The sequence below is a fragment of the Dasypus novemcinctus genome, chromosome 24, assembly GCF_030445035.2.
Source record: "Dasypus novemcinctus isolate mDasNov1 chromosome 24, mDasNov1.1.hap2, whole genome shotgun sequence".
Lineage (NCBI taxonomy): Eukaryota > Metazoa > Chordata > Mammalia > Cingulata > Dasypodidae > Dasypus > Dasypus novemcinctus.
The window spans coordinates 49432601-49455768 of record NC_080696.1 but is presented as its reverse complement, the minus strand read 5'-3'; the positions used below and the strand labels follow the sequence as shown (position 1 = coordinate 49455768).

At 56.3% G+C, this 23168-nt stretch overlaps 4 protein-coding genes across 4 annotated transcripts; 3 read left to right on the top strand and 1 right to left on the bottom strand.

Annotated features, from left to right (window-relative positions):
- Window positions 1-3718: 3718 nt before the first annotated feature.
- PLTP (phospholipid transfer protein) lies at window positions 3719-13057 on the top strand. Its single transcript, XM_058287148.2, is given in 17 exon segments — window positions 3719-4057; window positions 4522-4632; window positions 4726-4825; window positions 5528-5656; window positions 5927-6082; window positions 7272-7335; window positions 7418-7481; window positions 8031-8103; window positions 8105-8120; window positions 9459-9635; window positions 9718-9777; window positions 10553-10717; window positions 10814-10837; window positions 10839-10882; window positions 11889-12100; window positions 12186-12262; window positions 12590-13057. Coding segments are annotated over 17 exon segments (1611 nt in total). The 5' UTR covers window positions 3719-4047; the 3' UTR covers window positions 12719-13057.
- Window positions 12836-18937, bottom strand: CTSA (cathepsin A). The gene is made up of 15 exons (XM_004469872.5): window positions 18822-18937; window positions 18452-18633; window positions 18169-18280; window positions 17859-17909; window positions 17685-17771; window positions 17298-17453; window positions 16867-16958; window positions 16409-16493; window positions 15808-15899; window positions 15650-15728; window positions 15428-15567; window positions 14685-14760; window positions 13921-14010; window positions 13625-13729; window positions 12836-13327 (listed from the first exon to the last, which is right to left on the bottom strand). The coding sequence occupies exons 2-15, from the start codon at window positions 18631-18633 to the stop codon at window positions 13244-13246; spliced, it is 1431 nt and encodes a 476-aa protein (XP_004469929.1). The 5' UTR covers window positions 18822-18937; the 3' UTR covers window positions 12836-13243.
- Window positions 18938-19273: 336 nt separating this feature from the next.
- NEURL2 (neuralized E3 ubiquitin protein ligase 2) lies at window positions 19274-20954 on the top strand. Its single transcript, XM_004469870.5, has 2 exons — window positions 19274-20015; window positions 20770-20954. Exons 1-2 carry the CDS (start codon window positions 19274-19276, stop codon window positions 20883-20885), a joined length of 858 nt encoding a protein of 285 aa, XP_004469927.1. The 3' UTR covers window positions 20886-20954.
- An 874-nt stretch (window positions 20955-21828) lies between these two features.
- Window positions 21829-23001, top strand: SPATA25 (spermatogenesis associated 25). Its single transcript, XM_004469869.5, has 2 exons — window positions 21829-21964; window positions 22345-23001. Exons 1-2 carry the CDS (start codon window positions 21910-21912, stop codon window positions 22974-22976), a joined length of 687 nt encoding a protein of 228 aa, XP_004469926.2. The 5' UTR covers window positions 21829-21909; the 3' UTR covers window positions 22977-23001.
- The last annotated feature ends 167 nt before the right edge of the window (window positions 23002-23168 follow it).

Sequence of the window (23168 nt, the reverse complement as noted above, 5' to 3'; positions counted from 1 at the left end):
ATTGCCAAAGCCGTCCTGGGCCGCACGTCTGCTGGCATCCCTCTGAAGTATGAGAGTTTGGACTCAGCAAGCTCTGGGGAGGAAGGGGACACCTATGCAATGGTGCTGGGCAGGCTGAGGCAAGTCCTGGGCCTAAGGGCAGTGACTACCCTTTCTTAGCTCCCAGCCCTGGCGGGGGGCGGAGGGCGGGAGGGGGTTGGTGCTGTGTTTACCGTCACTCAGACCAGGCTTGCATGGTGCAGGAGTTCATGAAGAATCCCAGGGCAGGGTAGGAATCACCTGCTGCCACGGACCACGGGGCTCTAAGCCCGTTCAATCACTCAGCAAATCTGTATTCAGTCTGTACTCTGTGCCAGGTCCTGTTCTAGGCACTGGGATACAGTCATGAACAAGAGCTCAGCCTTCAGGAGATAAACAAGAAACACATAAATAAGCAAGAAACCTTAAAAATAAGAACTAAAGGAAATAAACTAGGCTGATGCGACAAAGAGTTACTGCTGGGTAGGCAGGGAGGGCCTCTCGCATTTAAACAGAGCCCAGGGAAGCGGACTTGGCCCAGTGGTTAGGGCGTCCGTCTACCACATGGGAGGTCTGCGGTTCAAACCCCGGGCCTCCTTGACCCGTGTGGAGCTGGCCCATGTGCAGTGCTGATGCGCACAAGGAGTGCCCTGCCACGCAGTGGTGTCCCCCGCATAGGGGAGCCCCACTTGCAAGGAGAGTGCCCCGTAAGGAGAGCCGCCCAGCGCGAAAGAAAGTGCAGCCTGCCCAGGAGTGGCACTGCACACATGGAGAGCTGACACAACAAGATGACGCAACAAAAAGAAACACAGATTCCCGTGCCGCTGACAACAACAGAAGCGGACAAAGAAGACGCAGCAAATAGACACACAACAGACAATGGGGGGGGGAGAGAAATAAATAAATAAATCTTTTAAAAAAAAGTTTATAAAAAAATAAATAAATAGAGCCCAGAATGACCAGGAGCCAGCTGTGGGAAGAGCAGGTAGAAAACCATTTCAGGCAGAGGGAACAGCAATGGCAGAGGCCCTGAGCAAGAAGGACTCACGTGTTCAAGGCACAGAAAGGGAGAACACCACGGCAGGAGCAGAACGAGAAAGAGCAAGGGTGGTGGGAGGTGAGCTGGCCCTATCACGTGCTTGTAAACCAGCGTGTGGAGGCAGGATTTTATTCCCAGTACAATGGAAGCCACTAGATGATAGCTAATGATTGCCCCTTACTAAGTACCAGGTGTTTATCAAGCTCTTTAAGTGCATTAACTCATTTAATCCTACTAAGCAAGCCTTAAAAAAGGTACTTTATTGTCATTTTACAGATGAAGAAATGGAGGCCCAGAACTGATAAGCCACTGACCCAAGGTATCGATATATTTAAAGCTCACTTGGACTGGGGACAGTGAATTGTAGGGGACAAAGCTTCCATAGGAGATAAAAATGATAAAGATGGAGCTTACATTTTGGTTAAGAAAATGAGAAGGACAGAGAGTATCTACAATGGCAGGTAAGACAGTTCCATCCATCTGTCCCAAGGGATCTAAGCTCCCTCTCAGTCGGAAGCAGAGTGGGCATCCCCAAATCCTCAAGGAATGAACAAATATGAGGTGGGAACTATGGACTAAAGTAGACTTATTATTCTAGTAATGGAAGAACCTGTAACATTGATACAAAGGCAGTGGTCACCAGAGATTCCGAGGGGAGGGAGAGGGAAGAATAGGTGTAACATAGGGCATTTTTAGGATATTGGAATTGTTCTGCATGATATTGCAGTGAAGGATACATGCCATTATATATTTTGTCAAAACCTATAAAATTGTGTGGTGCAAAGTGTAATGCATAATGTAACTATGGACTATAGTTAGTTGCAATGCTTCAATATGTGTTCACCATCAATTTTAACAAATGTACCATAGTAATGAAAGTTGTTGTTAATGGGGAAAGTGTGAGTGTGTGTGTGTGTGTGGGGGGTACATGGAAATCCCCTAAATTTTTGATGTAACATGAAATCTAAAGCTTCTTTATTTTATTATTTTTTTTAAGATTTATTTTATCCCCCTCCCCACCCCCGCACTCGCCTTCTGCTCTCTGTATCCATTCGCTGTGTGCTCTCTGCTTGTCTTCTCTTTTGGAGGCACCGGGAACCGAACCTGGCACCTCCCATGTGGGAGAGAGGCACTCAATCACTTGAGCCACCTCATCTCCCTGCTTTGTTGTGTTTCTCATTGACTTTCCTCTTTGTGTCTTCTTGTTGCGTCAGCTCCCTGCGCCTGATGGTCACACCAGCTCACTGTCCTGCTCATCTTCTCCAGGAGGCACCGGAAACCAAACTGGGGACCTCCCATGTGATAGGGGGAACTCAGTCACTTGAGCCACATCCACTTCCCCTTAATTCTTTAAAAATAAAGACTAAAAAATGAGAGGGCCCTGGGGGTGGGATGGGGGGCAAGGGTTACAGGAGTTCAAAGAAATCTCAGGCAGGCAGTTAAGCACTTCCTCCTCTGGATGCCCACAGCACTTTCTCCGTTCCTGTCCTCTGCCCTTTCTGCCTTGTTTGCTGGTGATCTGTGTCCCTAATAGTAATAACTAGCATTTACTTGGTGCTTACACTGTGCTATGGACCAGTCCCAGCACATTGCATGCCGGATCCCATTTAGTTTTTTCTAGCAATCACCTGAAATTGTTGTTTCCATTTTAGGATGAGGAGGAGATTGAAATTCTTAAGTAACCAGTCCAATGTCAGAACTGGCAGTGCTGGGATTCGAATCCTGGTCTTTCAGACACTAGAGTCCAAGCATTTATAAAAAACCATTTCCCACTCTTCCATGAACAATCTGTGCATTCCCCAATAGTAGTCATAGTGTTGTCTTCACCTCCGGTTTCTTGCTAAATAGGCTCCATAATAGTACGTACTTACCACATAGGTTGTTAAGAAGATTAAATGAAATAACTTAGGATGACCGACTGTCCTGATTTGCCTAGAATGGAGGAGGTTCCGGGAAGGGGGACCGTCAGTCTCGAAACAGGGCAAGTCCTGGGCAAAGCAGGGTGAGTCAGTCACCCCCCCAGGTTAGTGCTTGCTGCTCAATATATGCTCAAGGAACACTAGCCACTCTTGCTTCTCCTTTCCTCTCCTCTTGCATCCATTTAAAACAAAAAGGTAGCAAGCACCTACTCTATGCCCTGTCCTATGAGCTGGGAACCCTGCTGGCAGTAGGTGAGGGTATTGTGCAAATCCACAGGCCTTGGGGAAATGCCAAACTTCCCTCTGCGGTGACTCCAGTCTCCTGCTGTGGTGGTGTCCTTACCTCCTGGGCTGCAGCACTTGCTTGGGCCCAAGTGGGAGAGGCAACTGGACCCTGAAGTCCCCAAGCAGTGACACAGACTACAGATAGAAGCCTGGTACAGAGACATCTTGAGATGGTGACTGTGGGTGGAAGGAATGGAAAAAACGTGCCTTGCACACTGACTTTGTTTTTTGCCCTGGCTGCAGGAAAGGCCTCAAGGGTAGATCCTATTAGCAGGCCATGTAGGTGACGAGGAAACTGAGGCTCAGTGACTAAAGCAAAGTGATTTGCCCAAGACCGTGCAGGAAGAGATGGGTCGCTGGCATTTGAACCCACGTTCCAGGGAAACAGGGACTTTTAGGGTGGGGCGCAGCGGTTCCCGAACTTCCCTCCCGACCCGCTCGGGTCCCGCATATGTTTAGACGGCGGCCAGGCTTGTCACGGGGCTCCCCGCAGCCCTCTCCACCACTCTTAACAGGCAGCGTCCCGCCCCCAAGGAGGAGGGGAGAGAGGGGGAGAAGAGGGAGGGCCAGGGAGGCCCAGCTCTATAAAGGCGACGGGAACGGCGCTGCCCGCCAGACCCCTCAGCCCGGAGCCTCAGCGCCCTCAGCCCCCCAGCCCCACTGCTGCGTGAGTTAGGGCGCTCTCCTCCCGCCCCCAGACCCGCACCCTACCGCGTAGCCTACTGGACCCCGGGTGGGGAGGAGAGCCGAGGAAGGACGGCGCTGAGATGGGGGGACATCAGGCAGATGTCTGAAGGTAGGGATTTAGGACCCGGAGGAGCCGGGAGCCCCGCGAACCCGCGGTCCTGCAGACCGTCCCCATCCCTCCCCCAGCCCTGGGCCTGGGCGACCGCAAGCTGCCCGCTAGGAATGCGCGTGCAGCCGCTGCCATGGCAACGCGCAAGCCCGCGCCCGCCCTTTGCTAAAGGAGCTGGGAGGTGCTGGTCCCCTGGAGGTTCAAACCCGTCACGCGGCGGTGCACGAGGCAGCCGGGGACGTCCCCTCCTCCCTGCCCCAAATCCTCTGGGAGCCAGAGCCCTAGTCGCTTTGCTTCTCTGAGCCTCAGTTTCCCCATCTGCCAAATGGAGGCAATACTACCGGCTTCAGGTTCCCCCAAGAACTATCTCGGGGTGACGACCTGAGCCAGTCCCCTCTCTGGTTGGAAGTCGGAGGAGTGGGTTTTAGTGGCACGATGACCGCTGTGACCCTACCCACCCCCAGGCCCGCGCGCCACGGCCCTCTTCGGGGCCCTCTTCCTAACGCTGCTGGCAGGCGCTCACAGCGAGCTTCCGGGCTGCAAGATCCGCATCACCTTCAAGGCGCTGGAGCTGGGTAAGGGCCGGGGGCGCGGGGGCGGGGGGCGCGCGGGCGCGGGGGTCCCTGCAGCAGTGGGCGCCGGCGCTAAGGGGCTCGCTGCTGCCTCAGTGAAGCAGGAAGGCCTGCGCTTTCTGGAGCAAGAGCTGGAGACCATCACCATCCCGGACCTGCGGGGCAGGGAGGGCCAATTCTACTACAACCTCTCGGAGTGAGTGGGACACCCAGGGGCTGCTCGTTGGATAAGGGGCAGGGCCTCCGGGGCGAAGGCGGGGCCTGGGCGTCGCGGGGCGGGACTTTTAGGTCAAAGTACGGAGTCTCGGGAGACGCGAGGGCTCAGGGGGATGGGGCGTGGCCGACTCTGCGGCGGGCTTAAGGAACCCGACCAGACCGAGGAGATAAAGGCCCAGCCCGCCAACTTTAATCAGCCCAGGGGGCGCGGCCTAGGAGATGTAGGTGGGCCAGGGGTGAAGCGGGACCAACGGAATGGAAGCGTGGCCCAAGAGCCCGGAGAGGCCCAGGCTAGGAACTTGGCCGCAGGACGAGATCTGGGTCTGGTGTAGGATGCAGGCGGGGTGGTGGGGGGCCGGGAAATTGGGGCGGAGATTAGATGATGGAGGCGAAGTCGAAGGGCCCAAAGACCAGGTCATGCAGCCCCAGCTTGGATGAGATGAGGCGGGGATCACCTTGAACGCCAGGGCCAGAGTAAACTCCTCTCTGACACTTGAGGAGCAGAAGAATCCATTCCACCAACACCAGTGTCCCGAGGGCGGGACTGGAAGAGGAGGGGGTGAGGTTCCTGTGGTTGGGTGGGGTCCCCTCTTCCTGGCCCTGGGAGCTGTGGGCAGGCACAGGTCTCCAGGCTGGGTGAGGGGTCCTGGCCCTGGGTCTGACCATGACTCGCCCCCTCCAGGGTGAAGGTCACGGAGCTGCAGCTGACCTCCTCTGAGCTCCATTTCCAACCCGAGCGGGAGCTTCTGCTGCAAATCACCAACGCCTCCTTAGGGTTGCGCTTCCGGAGACAGTTTCTCTATTGGTTCCTGTGAGGACCCGGCACCCTCAAGGAAGTGGGGGGGGGGGCGCGGATCAGGAGGGTTGGGGGTGCTCTCGGCAGTCCCTTAACCTTTCTGAGACTCCGTTTCTTCATCTGTACAATAGCAACAATCATACCCCGTTCACAAGAGTTGACAGGAGGTTTTGGGAAACTGGGAAATAACAGCGCCTTATTAAAAGAGGGGTCATGATATATGGGGTGGGCGAAGACCCGGTCCAGCGCCCCTCTGGGGTGAGCACTAACGCCGTCCCTTGGCAGCTATGATGGGGGCTATATCAACGCCTCGGCCGAGGGCGTGTCCATCCGCAGCGCTCTGCAGCTCTCCCGGGACCCCACTGGCCACATCAAGGTGTCCAACGTCTCCTGCCAGGCCTTCGTCTCCAGAATGCACGCAGCCTTCGGGGGAACCTTCAAGTGAGCCCCATCCCCAAACCCCAGTGCATGCCCTCTCTGAGCCCTGCTGTTCTCTGCTTGCTGCCATGCAGAGTGCATACGTGTGAGTCAGACCAGCTGAGTCCAAATCCACTAACTGGCTGTGTGACCTGGAGCAAGTCCCTGATGCTTTGTGCCTCATTTTCCTCCTGGGTAAAATGGGGATGATAATAGAACCCATTTTCTAAGATTGTTGTGAGGATAATTTTGTGTTAATGTACATAAAAATATTTGGAACACTTCTTAGCATATAATTAAATGCTTATCTAAGTAAGCACTTAGATAAGAGTAATTGTGAGGATTACGGGAATGGATGTGGCTCAGGTGGTTGGGTACCTGCCTCCCACATGGGAGGTCCCAGATTCAGTTTCCAGTACCACCTAAATAAGATGAGCAAAGACAACAAGCAGGACAATGAGCAGACAGATGAGGGAGCCATTTGGGGGGGGGGGGGGCGGTACGGAGAAGAGTCATTGTGAGATTAGATTGGTCCACGGTGGGACATGTAATGGGTTCTCAGTGACTGGAAAGCTCTTAATAACAAAACACCATAGTTACAGGTCTGGGCTGAGAAGGATCTTTGTGCCCATTCTGGAAGAGGTGGGCTAGGGGAGGGGGAGAAGATGGTGGATTTATCATTTGGTGCCGGCACTGTCAGCTTTTTATTTATTCAGCAAACAAAATGATGCCAGGTCCTAAGGATTCAGAAAGCAGTTCAGAGCTTAGCTCCTAGCTAGAAGGACCAAAACATTTGTCATTAAGGCCTTGAGAGAGGGTCCAAGAAAGCTCTCTGGGGGTTCAGAGGAGGGTGATCTGGGAAGACTGCCTGGAGGAAGAAGCATCCAACCAGGGATAGGGGGAATACAGGGCGGGCTGCATTCCTGGTGAAGAGGAGGGCATCCGCATGCACAGGGAGGGGGGAATGAGCAAAGCAGGTTCAGGAAACTGGGGGTGGATTCATTTGGCTGGAGGGGCACAGGGGATAGAGGGGCTAAAAATCAGGCTGGTGAGGTTTGGGCCCAGGTCTTGGTAAAGGTCCACGAGGAGCTGGCGATTGAGGCCGAGCTGAGGAGCCATGCGACCACCACCTCTGGTCCTTGTTATTTCTCCTGGACTTGGGCTGGGGGAAGGGCCAGGGTCTGGGCTCAGCCGGCCTCTCCTCTCCCCACAGGAAGGTGTATGAATTCCTCTCCACGTTCATCATCTCGGGCATGCGCTTCCTCCTCAACCAGCAGGTGTGGGCGGTGGCAGGTGGGGGGCAGCAGGGGCGGGTGGCCTCTCTGTTGCCAGGCCCTGACTCTGGGCCCCACCTCCCAGATCTGCCCTGTGCTCCACCACGCGGGCATGGTCCTGCTCAACTCCCTCCTGGACACAGTGCCTGGTGAGTGGGTGCTGGTGTGGGGGTGGGGAGGAGGTTGGGAGCCCGGGTCCCGCTCCAGCCCTGCCGTCCAATAGCCCTGGGTTCACAGGGTGGCCTCAGGTGAGTATCCACTTCTTTCTGAGCCTGGGTTTTCTCACCTCCCTCCGATAACGCTGGGAGGATGAGCTTGAGGATGGCTGTCAAGGTCCTCAGTATGTGCATTGCCTGGCACTTACCAGGTGCTCAGTTAGCAGGTAAATGGGGCTCGCCCTCCTCTGCAGCCCAGCGGTCCCAAGCTGTGACCTCCTACTATGAGGCAGATATCCTGTCCCAACATACCCACACAGCCAGGAAACGGGCTCCCTTTGCCGTCTTGTCTCATGATTTGAGGAAACCCGGCTCAGTAGCAGGTGTGGGAGTAATCAGAGCAGCTGACATGTTTGAGCACTTCCTACACACCGGGGCACTAAGTTGGTCCTCGGGAGACCACCCCGAGGAGGAAGGTGCTGTTCTCACCGTTTGTGGGAGAGGAAGCGAGGCCCAGCGGGTGACTGGGGCCCCTCCCTCCAGTGCGCAGCAACGTGGATGAGTTCGTGGGCATCGACTACTCCCTCCTCCAGGATCCTGTGACCTCCACCGGAACCGGACATGGACTTCCGGGTGAGCTGCGGGGCTGGTGTGGGCGACCTTTGACCTCCTCTCTCGCCACTTCTCCCCTTAGTGGCTGCTTTGGAGGTCACCTCGTTCCATTTCTTAGCCTGCTGTGACTCCCTAAGAGGCCTCAGGCCTCCTGTGTCTGGCATCTGAGCCCTGTCAGGCTTTTGAACTTCATCCCAGTTCTGCAGAGCTGCTCTTTTTCCAAACATGCCCGCTCCTTTCCCACCTCAAGCTCAAGGCTTTTGCTCCTGCTAGTCCTCTAGCCTGCACTGCCCTCTCCCGGTCTCCCTGAACCAGTTGGACATAAAGCTCTATGCACACAATCTCACTTCATCTTCTCACAACCCTGGGTCAGGAAGTAACATTTCATCCGTTTTAGGGATTGGGAGACTAAGAGAGGTAAAATCACCTGCCCAAGGTCACACAGCTAGCACGGCCAGCCTTGCTCGGAACCTTGCTTTGCTCCTTTTTATTTATTTATATTTTAAGATTTTTATTTATCTATCCATCTATCTTCCCTTCCACACACACCCCCCCCACTTGTCCATTTGCTACATGTTCCTCTGTGTCCACTTTTATCTCGTCGTCAGTGGCACCAGGAATCTGTGTTTCTTTCTGTTGCATCATCTTGCTGCGTCAGCTCTCTGTGTGCGGCACCACTCCTGGGCAGGCTGGGACTTTTTTCACGAGAGGTGGTTCTCCTTACGGGGCACACTCCTTGTGCATGGGGCTCCCCTACATGGGGGGACACCCCTGCATGGCACGGCACTCCTTGCACGCATCAGCACTGCCCATGGGCCAGCTCACCATACGGGTCAGGAGGCCCTGGACCTCCCATATGGTAGACTGAGCCAAATCCGCTTCCCTGCTTTGCTCCTGATGGAGTATAGCAGAGGGTTTCAGAGCACAGACCCCAGAGCCATCGTGCCTGAAGTTCAAATTCTGACTTTACCACTTATGAGCAATGTCATCTTAAAAAAGTAAACGGAAATAATACAATAATAAAACACCTCATAGGGTTGTTATGTGGTTAAAAAAAGTCAATTTATATAAAGAGCTTGAATAGTACCTGGCACGTAATAGTTACTATGTAAACAGTAATCATTGCCCTCCAGCTTTCAGGGCCCTCAGCTGCCACCTCTTCTGTGAAACCTTTCCTGATTTCCCTCCTGTTGGATGGGCTTCCTCTCTCACAGCACTCCAGCTGCCCTTCTTTCCTGTCTTTTAAGAGATGTGGCTTGTGAGGTCCCCCAAGGGCAGCGACTGACTCGGGGCTGGGAGACCACTGGGTGCTGGGCCAGTTCCCCTTGAGCCTGACCCTGATCCGCCCTCCAACCCCAGGGGGCCTTCTTCCCCTTGGCAGTGGGGAACTGGAGCCTGCCCAACCGGGCAGTAGAGCCCCAGCTGCAGGAGGAGGAGCGGATGGTGTATGTGGCCTTCTCTGAGTTCTTCTTCGACTCTGCAATGGAGAGCTACTTCCGGGCGGGGGTCCTGCGGCTGACATTGATGGGGGACAAGGTACACCAGGGCCCGTAGGTGGGGTGGGCGTGAGGGGCCGGAGCTGGTGATGACCCTGTCCCACCTCCCGTTCCCTGTCCAGGTGCCCCAGAACATGGACATGCTGCTGCGGGCCACCTTCTTTGGGAGCATTGTCCTGCTGGTGAGCATGGGCGGGAGACAGGAAGTTGGCCTGGATTGGGGGACACACCCCCTGCGCACCAGACAAGGGCGCAAGCGGAGGCCCCCTGGAGCGGCCATGGAGTAAACAAAAGGCCTGGCCTCTTGGTCAAGGCCAAAGCCCCTCACCTTAGATGGAGGCGGGATGCTACTTCCTGCCCTGTCTCCTTCACAGAGCTGTGGTGAGGATGGAATGAGAATCCAAGCTTTGCAACTGTCGAAGACTTTAATAATTTCTTATGTAATTGAGGGAGGGGGGATGGAGTTCAAAATTTGGGTTCAAATCCCAGCTCTGTAATTTAATAACTGTCTGACCTAGGGCAAGTGACTTAACCTCTCCATGCCTCAATTTCCCCATCTGTAAACTGGGGATAATAAATAGTACCTGCCTCAAAGGGCTATTGTGAGGTTTAGTTGAGCTTATACATGTGAAATGTTGAGACTCATGTCTAGAAGAGGGAGCACTTGATCAACATTAGCTATGAGGCTATAGAAATAGCACAGCACTTTAGAGAAAGGACAGGTAAGGGGGGGCTGGGATATTTAATGCCAAGCAGGGGTCCCTGAATTGGAGGGGAATCCTGAATAGTGAGAATTTAAGGAGGCGGAAAGAGAAGAAGGTCTACGTGTGGACACATATGCAGGGCTGGGGGTCTTGGGAGCCAGACCACCTCAGCCCTATTTGCCAGAATCTGGGCTCCTCGAGGGCAGAGGCTGAGTCAGCCCCTCCCCCGGGTGCTCGCCCCGCCCCACCCCAGAGCCCTGCGGTGATCGACTCCCCAATGAAGCTGGAGCTGCGGGTCACGGCCCCACCACGCTGCACCATCAAGCCCTCGGGCACCACCATCTTCGTCACTGCCAGCGTCACCATCTCCCTGGTCCCGCCCAACCAGCCTGAGGTCCAGCTGTCCAGCATGACTATGGTGCGGGCAGCAGGGCGGGGGCTGCACAGCGTCAGGGAGGAGTGGGCTGCGGGCCCCTTGGGGACAGTAACACGCCCCCTCCCCGCTGTCCCACAGGACGCCCGTCTCAGCGCCAAGATGGGCGCTCCAGGGGAAGGCGCTGCGCACGCAGCTGGACCTCCGCAAGTACGCAGACGCCCTTGACCTCGCTGCGCCACGGGGCTTTCACCATGCCCTCACCTGCCCACCAGAGCGGGGGGAGCTAAAATTCTAGGCTGGCGAAGAGCTGGGTCTTTCTTTGCCAGTGCATGCAAACGTGCAGGTGTTGTGAGAGACGAGGTTAAGTGCCACAGCTGGGGTCTGCGCCAGAACAGCAAGGAACATGGGTTTTGGCAGAAACCTTAGGGCATCTTAGCTTGTGACCTTGAGGGACGTCACTCTCTTTCTAAGCCTCTTTTTATTTTTAATGCATTATTTAGGTATTTATTCTTTTAGGAGGTACTAGGGATTGAACCCAGGACCTCATACATGCAAAGCAGGCACTCAACCACTGAGCTACACGAACTCAGCTCTCAGCCTCTTTTTCGTCAAGTATGGGTAACCGGAGGCTACTGTGTTGGACAGCACAGATACAGAATATTTCACAGAATGTTCTCTAGGAGGGTAAAAGAAATAATCAGGGTAGGGATTAAGAGCCTCCGTTCCAGAGGCAGGTCCTGCCACTTTGAACTGTGTGACGTTGGGCAGATTATTTAACGTGGGCTTCATTTTCCTCATTTTTAAGGCTCAGCTCATCAAAGTACAACCTCTCAGGGTTCTGAGGATGAAATCAATTGATATTTTAAAATATTGAACATTTTAATATTTAACTTTTTGTAACATGATTAGTGTCTAACAGGGAGTAAGTATTATGTTTTAATTAAAAAGAAGTCTGACATATAGGAATTGCTGGAGAAATAAATGGTAGCCTAAAAACAAAGGAAAATAAGTAGCTGACCTTGGAGAAAAGGAGGCCCAAAGGGTGAGAGAGGACTCTCCCGAGGATACACACCTGGGAAGTGTACAGCCACCTGGAAAGGACGTACATGGACATCTGGGATTGAAACTCGGGCCTCTGGCGGCTAGGCCCGGTGGCCTGAGAAAGGGGGGGCTTCCAGGGCTTGTGCCCACCAGGTGCTTTTCTCTCCTGCAGGTTCCGAATCTACTCAAACCAGTCCGCACTGGAGTCACTGGCAGTGAGTTGGGAACGGTGGGTGGGCCGGGCCCTGGGGGTTCGGGGGTGGGAAGGAAGGCAAGCCTGCACCCCACCCCTGCTCTGCCCTCGCCCCTCTTCCCTCCCAGCTGATCCACTGCAGGCCCCTCTGAAGACCATGCTGCAGATTGTGGTGATGCCCATGCTCAATGGTAGGGCTGGGGGGAAGGGGAGGGAGCGGGGAGGGGGGCCTGGACCGGGGCGGGCCCAGGCTGAACCGGCTGCTTCCACCTACAGAGCGGACCTGGCGTGGGGTGCAGATCCCACTACCCGAGGGAATCAACTTTGTGCGTGAGGTGGTGACGAACCATGCGGTGAGTGGGGGCAGGATGTGGACGCCTGGCCCTTTGCACAGGCCATGCCCTCTCCTTGGAACACCCTTCCCTGATTCCATCCCCAACCCCTACTCATCTTTTGGCGTTCAGCAAAGCAGTCACCTCCTCCAGGAAGCCTTCCTTGACCCCCACAGGCTGTGTTCCCACAGCCTCTCTCTCAGTGCCCTTCACACAGAATTAGAATGCATTTGCTCTTCTGTCTCTCCCCTCGATTGGGAACCTCAAAGCCAAGAATTGTGGTCTCTCTCGAAATCCTGAGTTGAGGAGTAGAGTGACTGATGAGAGCCCCCCCTGCCCCCTGCACAGGGCTTCCTCACCATCGGGGCTGATCTCCACTTTGTCAAAGGACTGCGAGAAGTGATTGAGAAGAACCGTCCTGACGCCAGGGAGCCCCAAGCACCCAGTGTCCCCCCACCCTCCATGGCGGCTGCCTGAGCCCTCAGCCCCCACCCTGGGAGCTGAGATGGAAGACAGCAAGCCCCTCTCGCCTCCCTCTGCCCCTGCACACCTCTAGTACCCCTCTCTAACCCCCAGTGCCACAGAGAAGACAGGTTTTAAGCTGTACCCAATTTAATTCCATAATCACACTCAATCCATCAAGTAGCCCGCCCACCCCCTCCCCCATGGGCCTTCCAGAGCCCAGCTGGGTTCCTGGGGTGGGGTCAGTGCATGGAGAAGGGCATGGCGTGCCTTAAGGCCGGGGGTGGGGTGGGGGGTGGGCAGGCCCCATCCCAGGCAGGATCTGCGGCAGGAATAAAGTGCTAACTCACCCAGGCTGTTTGGGAGGCACTGGTGCCAGGTCTGAGATGCACAGGGCCGTGGGGAGGTGCGGGCTAGCTCTGGAGGCAGGGACCGGCCCCGCGGGGCATCATGCATCGAGCAGGGCCTCCCTCCTAGCAGGAGAGGCCGAGGGGCTGGGCAGGGCTGGGCAGGGCTGTGGGGGGCCGGTCCCCGTGCTCATCAGTAAGGCTCCTTGTTCAGGAAGCGGGAGAACATGGTGAGAGCGGCCTGGGGCTTGTCGGTGGGGACCATGTGTCCAGCGCCCTGAGGAGCAAAGCTCTGTGTTGATTCTCACCCCCACTGTTCCCTCCCCATCACCCCTTGACCCTGGGCTCTTCCTTCATCCCACTGGATCCTCTGGCCCGTGAACTTCCTCCTCCCCGCCCCTCTTCTCGGGGCCCTTGTACTCTAGCCTCCACCTCCCCCCTTCCCCAGAGTTGTCCTTATGGGGCCAGCTGGTAGCCCAGCATAGACGAAAGCCAGAAGGAAAAGATGGGTGGCTGGGTGGGGTTCCCGTCCCATCTCTCTCCCCAGTGTGCCCTCACCAGGCCCAGGCCCTACCTTTATGGTGAGATAGGAAATGAAGGAGAACTCCTTCACGAAGCCTGCAATCTGCTCCCCGCTGTCCCCGTAGTTCACCAACCAAGGCCGGCGCTGCACCTCCATCTGCCCCACCAGAAAAGCTCTTAGCAGCCTGTAGGAACCCCATTGTCCCTGCCCACGGCTACCAGCAAGATCTTGGGAACTGCTCTCCAGGTTGCCCTCCCTCTGTCAGCCACTGGAGACCGGGAGCCAGCCACACCGAGGCACACCAACCCCCCGCCTCCTGCAGCCAGACCCCAGGCATGTGGCCTTACCTTCTGGTTGAGGGAATCCACAAACCACTCATCCCCCATGAAATTGCAGGCCATGTCCACATCGCCATTGTATATCAGGATCCGGTACTTCTGATGCAGGACAGGAGGACAAATGGCGGGTCTGGAGCAAGCCCAGGCCTTGTCTCTTCCCCCAGTTCAAGCCCTACTCCTCAGGGGTTCAAGAGGCCCAGCTAAACAGCATGAAGCAGAAAATTCTCCTGCTTTCTGACTGCTTACACATGACTAGTGCACTACTAAAACACCTTATCTACGAAGGTAGGTACCATTATTGTGCCCATTTTACAGATGGGGAAACAGAGGCTCAAGATAGTTAAGAAACTTGCTCAGGGTTACATGGCTAGTAAAGGGACTTGCATCCAGGCAGCCTGACCCCAGAGCCCATGTTCCTAACCTCTGTGCTGCACAGTCAGGTTCTAACCTATGTCAAGTCGGGCAAGGCCCTTTCCACCCTAGACCTCTGTCTGCTCATTTCTAATACAAGCCAACTAGCTTTTCTCACCCAAAGGCTCCTCTGATACAAACCTTCAGGCCTCCCACAGCAGAGCAGCATGGGGTGGGGACAGACCTGGGTTTGAGCCCTGACCTTGCCAACCACAGGACCTCAGGCAAGTGACTTCATCTCTTCGAGTCTCTGCTTCCCCACCTATCCTGAGGGGAGCTATGTCTAAAGAAGCCCCTGCCCTGCTCTCCTGCTCTGGGGTCCTGTGGCTGCTGGTAGACCTAGTTGGGCTGCCCCCACTCACCTGTGAGCTAAGCAGCTTCAGGTACTGGGAGTTCATGGTTTGGTAGAGACGGCGGTACTGCAGGTTCACCAGGAAGCTGCCAGGAGCACAGGGGCAGGGTCCCAGGAAGCCCAGGGGGGATGGGGAGAGTTAGGCACGACCTCTTCTCCCATCCCCAAGCTCCAGCCCAGGAGGCAGGCAGCTGGGTTTCCGTCCCTGGCTCAGGCATGTCATCTCTAAGACTTACCAGGACAGGGAGCTGCAATTTAGAGATCCTGCGGCCACCCCAATTTGGAAATGTGTAGAAAATTTTTGTTGCACTGGGGTGCAACTGACAGTGCCTAGGGGCCAGCAGGTGTGAAAGCCACAGCACAGAACAGGATAGAGTATGGGCACTGGCCAATCAGAATGAACCTGAGTGGGCCCCTGCTGTGCCGGGCATCACCCCTTTATTTGCTGGGATCATGGGGGATCTGGGCAGCTGGGGATGATGTTGGGGTGGGAGTTAAGAGACCTTGGGACAGTGTCCATTTACAACACGGAAATAACCAATATTTTAACCACCAGTATGGCCACTGCAGAATGAATTGGGTGAATGTCAATCGATTCAAGGTCAGGGATGTTAAAACATCCTGTGCAACCACTAATGGCCAACTGAATGCCCTTGGGGCCCCTCCTAACTAGCCAGAGGACCCCTGGGAACCTGACACCCCCAGGCCCCAGTAACCCACCACCCCCAGGCCGCAAGCAGCCAGGGATCTCACTTGCACATTTCCCAGCGGGGCAGCTGCTCGGGGATGTGGAGGGCCTTCCGCACGTAAGGGTTGTTGAGGTAGGTGGAGGGGGCCGTGGTGTTGGTGCAGGGGGGGTCCAGGCGCACCTTAGCCCCCGAGCGCAGCAGGGCCTGGGGGCACAGTCGGAGGGTCAGGGCCTTCGCTCGGCGCCCTGCCCCGCCTTGCTGGGAGGAAGCCCGTGCCCCTGCCCACCTGGTGCCACGTCTGCTTGAGCGGTAGGCGAGTGAAGATGTTGCCCAAATCCTGGGTCACGATGGTGTCCTTGTCATACCTGCAGAAGGATTGGGAGGTGCATGCCTGAGCCTCCGCAGGCGGCTGGGTTGGCCTGAGGGACACCTGGCAGGACCTACCTTAAATGGCCAGGCACCCCCCCAGCACAAGGGGCGTAGAGGTTGTAAATGTTGAGGCCAGAGTTCCCCACGATGCGGGACACCTCCTGAAGCTGCAATGACACACCGAGCCACTGTGCTTTACACCTCTCCACCACCTCACCAACCTGTCCCCCCTATACCCTGTCTCCCCCTTCCCCCCCTTTTTTCATGGGGAGGGAAACAGGCTCAGGAGAGGACTCTGCCAGGCCTGGGTCCAAACCCCAGCCCACTACTTCTTAGCCCTATGACCTCCAGCACAGTGACTTCAACACTCTTGGCCTCAGTTTCCTCATCTGGGAAAATATGGATAGGACCGTCTCCCTTGAAGGAAATCTCAGAGACTAAATCACCTACATACAGTTCACACATGAGAGAAGACTGATAAATGTGAAGTCCTTTCTCCCACATAGGGTTATAGAATTCTCCCAGAAAACCATGGGAAGCGGTGGTGGTGGGAACACACACATGTACACGTGCCCCCAGAGAGTTCCTAATGGCTGAAAGGAAAGCAGTGGGGATATGGCCCCATCCCCAGGGTCCGGGGTGGCAGGACCGAGGCAGGGTGGGGGCAGAGCCTCACAGAGGTCACACATTCTGCATCCTTGTTGTCATAGAAGTTACATTTGCTTTCAGAGCAGCAGTGGGTCTGGAGCGAAGACCAGAGCCTGGAGGAGATCAAAGTGCTTAGGCCGGTGGTGGGCAGAGAGAGGGAACACCCACCCCCTCCCTCCAACAGCCAATCAGGACCGGACCCCAGGGGACTAGGAAATACATCACAGGCTGGGGAGTCACCAAACCTAGTTCCTGAAGAAGCTGCCCAGGGACATGCGGCCAGCCCTAGGCAGTCCCTTCACATTCCATCACATTTCGATTTTTTTTATTGGTCTTTGAGCACCACACCCTTCCAAAAACTCCAGCCCCCACCTTCAACTCGTAAACCAGGGCAAGGCCCTGGGATATCAAGTGCCTTGGAGATAGACCTGAGATCTCAGGACCCACCCCACCCTGGAGATTGCCCAACTGCCCTTTTCCCAATACCTGTTGCCCAAGAGGCCATGGTAGTAGGCGAAATAGACCAGGGAGTTGTCATTCTGCTCGTAGCAGGAGAGTCCATTGCCCACAGCAAGCCCCTGTGAAACACCCAAGGGCAGTCAGCTCATCTGGAGGGGGAGGAGGGGAGGAGTACGACGAGGAGGAGGACGAGGAGGAGAAGGAGCCTCCCAACAATTTAGAAGCTGAAACCCAGGATGGTTTGTAGACGTGGACATTGCCACTCAATGTAAAGAGCAGAAATTGCAGCTTCGGCTTGACAGATAGTAGTGGGAGGCACGTGAGCAGAGATGGGTCAACTAGTGGCAGGGATGTTGTGAAAGAGACTAGGTTGGATGGGGAGGTTGACCTTTCCAAGCCTGCTCATTACAAGGTTAGGGCCACAGAAATCACCACTCCCCCCTGCAGTGGCCCTGCACCTGCAGGTTCATGCTGGGGTCCTGCATGACCAGCATGGCCAGGGTGGGGATGTAGATGCCAGCATAGCTCTCGCCTGTAAGGAAAAGTTCATTGTCCTTGTACTCCGGGAAGAGGCGGAAGAAATCTTGGAGGGCCTCAAAATTGTTCTGGGCGACCTGGGGATGAAAGGATGGAGGAAATTAGGAGGCTTTGGTATCCAAGCTGCAATGAACCTTGGAGATAATGACACTGAACCATTCTGTTTGTGCAAATGGAAGTGACTTGGACAAAACGACACCACAACAGCTTATGGCAGGGCCAAAAATAGTCTCCAAGACATGTTCTCCCTCATCATGCCACCTTTAGAGAGCTAGGGAGGCTGGCAGGTGGGTGGGCACTGGACCCACCTCAGTGTCATTGGTCGCATAATATTTGTCATCAGAGTAGGAGAAGCCCACCCCGGCTGGGGACTCCAGGTACAACACGTTGGCAATCTAGAAGGAGAAGGAAACGAGCTGAAGGAGTTTTCCACCTCATCCAAGTTCCCAGAGACCCCCACAGGACCCACAGCCCAGCTATACCAGGTTCCAAGAATAGGGGTTGTACTCCAGGGTGACGCCATCTGGCTGGACCTGGGGAAGAAAGAGATGGCTAAGTCCCAAGAGCCACTTGGGGAGAGGGAAAGGGGGACCGTGCGGGGCACTTCGTATTAGGGCAGAAATCCTGAAAGGTACACAGAGCCGAACCAACTGTACAGATGAAGAAACTGAGGCTCAAGAAAAAGTAAAATCATAGCCCCTTTCTCCCTCTTCCCCAGCCTTTTCCTTTGAGAGCTGTGTCCTCCCTCTCCCCTTCCTGGGTTATTGGAGGAGGGGGCTGCTTTCCACTCACCAGGAAGGGGCCGTGCTCTGTAAGGAACCCATCTAGGGAGCTGCATCCTGGACCCCCGTTGAGCCAAAGTACCACAGGGCTTTTCTTGGGATCACTCTGGGACTCCACAAACCTGGGAGGGGAGGCAGGGTGAGCACAGGAGGACCCTTTCTGCACCCCTACCCCGTCCCGCTGCTGCCCGGTGCCCTCGGGGGTCAGAACCCTGGCCGGTCATAGCCCCTGGAAGGGCCCCCCCAGTGCTGCCCGCCCCCCATCCCCAGGCCAGCCCCGGAGGACCGCAGACCAATAGTGCAGGCGCTTGGAGCCGCAGCCCCTGAGGTAGCCGGAGTACTGGTTGAAAGCAGGCTGCTTGGCCAGCCCGGGGAGGAACAGGATCTCGTCCTCCTTGGGGGCTGCCTCGCTTCGGGGCTCTTGGGAGAGGAGCAGCAGCAACAGGAAGAGTGGCGACAGCGCGGCTCCGACCATCTGCAGGAAGAAGCAGCGGATGCCTGTTGTTTACTGGCTCCCTCGCTCCTCCGCGCTCCGGTGCATCCGCCCCTGGGGAGGCGCTGGCGGCGCCTGGGCAAGAGAGGCCCCGCTCCCAGCCGCCGAGCCCCCTCCTCCGCTCGCGGCCGGGGGCCGGGGGTCCGCTCCAGCCCCCGCAGCCTGCTCACCTCTGCTCCCCTTCCTTACTCTCGAGGCGGTGCCCAGCCACTGCTCCCCCGCGTCCTTACTCTCCGGAGGGCCTGGCGACTGAAGGTCATGTGTGCTCCGAGTCACGTGACCTCCGGCTTCACGTGACAGTCTTCCCCGCTCCTTGGTTGGTCTCGGCCTGGGGGCGGGGCGGGGGACTCACGGGGGCGGCCCGAGTCGGGTTAGGGTCGGCGGACTTCGCGGGTCTCAGGCTTCCGCGAATAGAATACCTGGGTGTGGGCGGCGGGGTTTCCCAGCCTCGGGGCTGACCCGTGATGGCCGAGCCAGCGGCGCTAGGACCCCCGGGCAGAGCCTCGGGGAGGGGAGTCAGGGAGGGAAATACCTTACATGGTGCCCCCCCGCCCCGGTCATCTTCCGAGCCCGCTGCCCAAAATAGCCCCCGGCGCCCGCTGGCCAGCCCCAGGGCCCGGCGATGGCTGCTGCTCCTGACCCTGCGAGGTTGGCGGCGCCCTGGAGCCCCGGCTGCCCGGAGCCCCCTCCGACCCGCTTCCACCCGGTGCGCGGTGCCAACATCCGCGTAGACTCGTCGGGGACGCGGGCCACCCGCGTGGAGAGCTTCGCCCACGGCGTATGCTTCAGTCGCGAGCCTCTGGCCCCAGGCCAGGTTTTCCTGGTGGAAATCGAGGAGAAAGAGCGGGGCTGGTGCGGGCACCTGCGCCTCGGCCTGACAGCGCTGGACCCCGCCAGCCTGGCCGCGGTGCCTGAGTTCTCGCTGCCAGACCTGGTCAGCCTCGGCCGCACCTGGGTCTTTGCCATCACTCGCCACCACAACCGCGTGCCCCCGGAGGGCGGCCTGGAGACGGAGGCAGCGGCCCCCAGCCGACCCCCGGCCCTCCTGGCTGAACCGTATCTGTGTATTGGGCAGTTTCGCCTCCCCCGGGACCGCCTGGTGGGCCGCAGCCGGCCTGGGCTCTACAGCCACCTCTTGGACCAGCTCTACGAGCAGAACGTGCTGCCGCCGACCGCGCGCCGCAGCCGCCTGGGCGTTCTCTTCTGTCCCTGCCGCGACGGCACTGCCGACATGCACATCGTCATCAACGGAGAGGACATGGGCCCCAGCGCTCGAGGGCTGCCCGCTACCCAGCCCCTCTACGCAGTGGTGGATGTGTTCGCCTCTACCAAGAGCGTGCGCCTGGTCCAGCTCGAGTACGGCTGTAAGTATCTGGCCCCTGGGCAGCCACCCTGCCCACCCAATGTGGGGACAAGAATCTGCTAGGACTTCCTAGCCAACATTAGTTGGGAGATCAGGGAAGTTGGCTTGAAATTCCGCCTCTGCTTGTGATCTTGACAAGCTACTCGCTCACTCTGGGCCTTAGTTTACCTATCTTGGCTGTGATTGATTAGGATACCCTGCAAGGGCCCTTGTGGCTTTGACAATATGTCCTGCATGTCTATATTAACCTAGGCAGGGATCCTGAATGGCCTTCTTGGGAACTGTGTGCTCTATTAGAAAAATGCTCATAGATCCGGGAGAGGTTTCACAGGCACCAGGTGGAGAGCATCACTGTAGTCCAGTTAAGCCCTGGATTTATAAGGAAGATCTCATTCCATGAATTCAATGAGCTAGAACCCACTCTGCTAGGCCTGTATGGGAGGCTAGGGCTGAACAGGTAAGTCAGACACTACCCCTGCCTCCTGGGAGCTGCGAGGTGCATGGGGGAGGCAGTGCACCCAGTGATGCAATAGAAGTTGGGCTGTCGTCGCAGCAGAGTTCTCAGGAGCAGGCCCTTATCTTGGCCCATTACCAGCCCCTGAAGCAGGCTGGGCCCCAGAGTAGAAGGTGCTTGTCTAAGTTAACAGCAAAATGAGGACCAAGACCTAGGTTTTCTGGGCCTCCTCCCCAGCTCCCTGCCTCCTGCACCCCGCCGCCTCCAGTTCAGTTTGCCTCTGACGGCCTTCTTTCCACAGTGCCATCCCTGCAGACTCTGTGCCGCCTGGTGATCCAGCGGAGCGTGGTGCATCGGCTGGCCATCGACGGGCTCCACCTGCCCAAAGGCCTGAAGGATTTCTGCAAGTACGAGTGATGGCCTGTGGACCCTGGCCTGGGGCCACCCGAGCTGGCCAGGACCAGAAATAAATACCGCCGATGCTGACCCTGATTATTGGAGGGTGTCTTTGCCCCTGCAGACTGTGAGGGGCGCTTCCTTTAGAATTACTGCAGGTCAGCAGGTCAGAGCAGGAGCAGTTGAGAGCTCACCTGGAGCCATGGTTCTTAGCCTGGCTACTCGGTAGTCATCCAAAATACTTAAAGAATATTGAAGCCCCAGACCCTGTTTCCAGAGATTCTCATTCAGTGTATCAGGGAATTAGGTCCAGACTTTTTTTTTTTTTTTTAAGTTCCCCTGGGGATTCTAATGCTCATTCAAGGTTGAGAAGTATTTTCCTAGATCAGAGGTTTTCAACCTTGGCACATATTATAATCACTTCAAGGAGCTTTGGAAAATCCTGATTCCAGGGTTCGACCCTGAGATTCTGATTAAATTGTTCTGGAATGAGACCAGCCATCAGGATTTTTTAAAGCTCCCCAAGAGGTATCAATGAGCAGCCCAGACTGAGAATCAGTGTCCCAGGCCAACTATTTTGTGAATGGGCAATTGAGGCCCTGAGATGGGACCATATTTGTTCAAGGTCACATGGCAAAGGAATCAATCTCCTCTCCCACTACAGGGCAAGGAGCACTAGACTCCTCTTTTTTTGCATCTTTGATCATTTGCTTCCATACTAGTGACCATATCTAATCATCACAACTCCTGGTGAGATAGTGGACAGAGTCATCACCCCCATTTTACAGATGAGAATCTCAAGGAACAAAATTTGGGCTTGACTCGTCCAGATGAGGACAAGAACTTAGAATGCCCAGTGCCTGGTCCAGCGCTCTTTTACCCCTATCCCATTGTCCTAACAGGTTCTAGAATGAACAAGTCAGTGCTGTGAGGTAGGTTCTAGGTATAAAGGGGAGGGATTGTGAAGTGAAGTTCTAGAAGTGTGGAGAGGGTAGGACAGGAGGCAGACGACTGTTCCCTCACAACCAGGGGCCTTGGGGTGGCCATGTCCTACTTCATGTCTCCACAAACTCATTTGGGTCTTCTGGCTTCCGGCCAAGGTGAGAAAGGGGCTCCTGGAACTGGAGGGGGTACTGCAACTTCCCGAGGTGCCGCCTTATGCCTCTGGGGAGGTGGAAGTTCTGCTGGGTGTCTTTGGGCTGGTCCTAGAGCCAATTCTCTTAGAAGAAAAGCCATTCCAAAAGTCCCTGTCAATACCTGCCCGCTTGCTCATTCATTCATCCAACAAACTCCTCTCTGTCACTCAGTGTTGAGCACTGGGGATATGGCTATGAATGACAGCTAGTCCCCCACCTCCAGGCCGCGCCCTTGGGCTGGCCTTAATTGCTTCTGCTTCCAGTGGTCTGCCCCTCTTCCCTGCCCCTCAGGGCCTCCTCAAGGAGGTCAAGAATAACATTCCATCTCATTCCTGTCTCTGCAGGAGGCGCTGCATCTCGGGGCTCAGGCCTTGGCCTCTATAGCCCTGCAGAGCCAGTGGTGGTGGCGCCCAGTGGGACAGGCCCAGTGACCCAGAAAGCTGAGCAGCTGGTACCTGCTGCCGAGACCTGGGGCCCGGCCCTGGCAGTGCCAGAAGCCAGGGGCTGCCCTGGGGGGGCTAGCTGGGAGCCACTACAGCGGAAGGAGTACAGCCGATACTGCCACAAATTCCCCCACTTGAGGCAGCCGGAGAGCTTGGGCTGGGAGGACAGCTGCTCCACAGGCAGAGCTCCCCACCCGGGAGGCCCCAGCAGGCCTGGGCCCCTGCTGCTGTGCGGGCTGTCACCAGGGGTTCTGCAGATGCCCCCTGAGGCAGGGGGGAAGGAGGCCGGCTCCCAGCCTGACATCTGCATCCTCACCCTGGCCATGATGATCGCTGGTATCCCCACTGTGCCTGTCCCAGGCCTGCGGGAAGAAGACCTGATCCGGGCAGCTCAAGCTTTCATGATGGCCCATCCGGAGCCAGACGGGGCCGTGGAAGGGGCTCGGTGGGAGCAGGTGCATGCCCACACTGCCTCTGGGCAGATGGCCCTAGTGAGATCCAGGAGGGGCCAGCCTCCTGGCTCCTGCTTGTAGCTGGATGAAATAGCACCAGACAATAGGGTGGCTTCTCCGTATGGTTTTTGGGCAGACAGGGTTGGGGGCCTATGGTAGAGATGGGGATAGGGTGGTTGGTTTTAGCCACCCTGACAATCACAATCCTTCATTAGGGTCCAGACTCCAGGAAGTTTATCCAGATACTGGCTATTCTGGGGACTCGGATCAAAA

What these genes read in the sequence shown, in the direction of transcription:
- CTSA (XM_004469872.5), bottom strand. Translation starts at nt 18,633, where the DNA reads ATGGTCGGAGCCGCGCTGTCGCCACTCTTCCTGTTGCTGCTGCTCCTC. An exon ending in ACCCCTATTCTTGGAACCTG is followed by an intron (nt 17,772 to 17,858) that starts GTATAGCTGGGC and finishes TTCTCCTTCTAG; the next exon opens with ATTGCCAACGTGTTGTACCT. An exon ending in TCAAGCAGACGTGGCACCAG is followed by an intron (nt 15,568 to 15,649) that starts GTGGGCAGGGGC and finishes CTGTGCCCCCAG; the next exon opens with GCCCTGCTGCGCTCGGGGGC.
- NEURL2 (XM_004469870.5), top strand. Translation starts at nt 19,274, where the DNA reads ATGGCTGCTGCTCCTGACCCTGCGAGGTTGGCGGCGCCCTGGAGCCCC. An exon ending in GGTCCAGCTCGAGTACGGCT is followed by an intron (nt 20,016 to 20,769) that starts GTAAGTATCTGG and finishes TTCTTTCCACAG; the next exon opens with TGCCATCCCTGCAGACTCTG.
- SPATA25 (XM_004469869.5), top strand. Translation starts at nt 21,910, where the DNA reads ATGTCCTACTTCATGTCTCCACAAACTCATTTGGGTCTTCTGGCTTCC. An exon ending in TCTTCTGGCTTCCGGCCAAG is followed by an intron (nt 21,965 to 22,344) that starts GTGAGAAAGGGG and finishes CTGTCTCTGCAG; the next exon opens with GAGGCGCTGCATCTCGGGGC.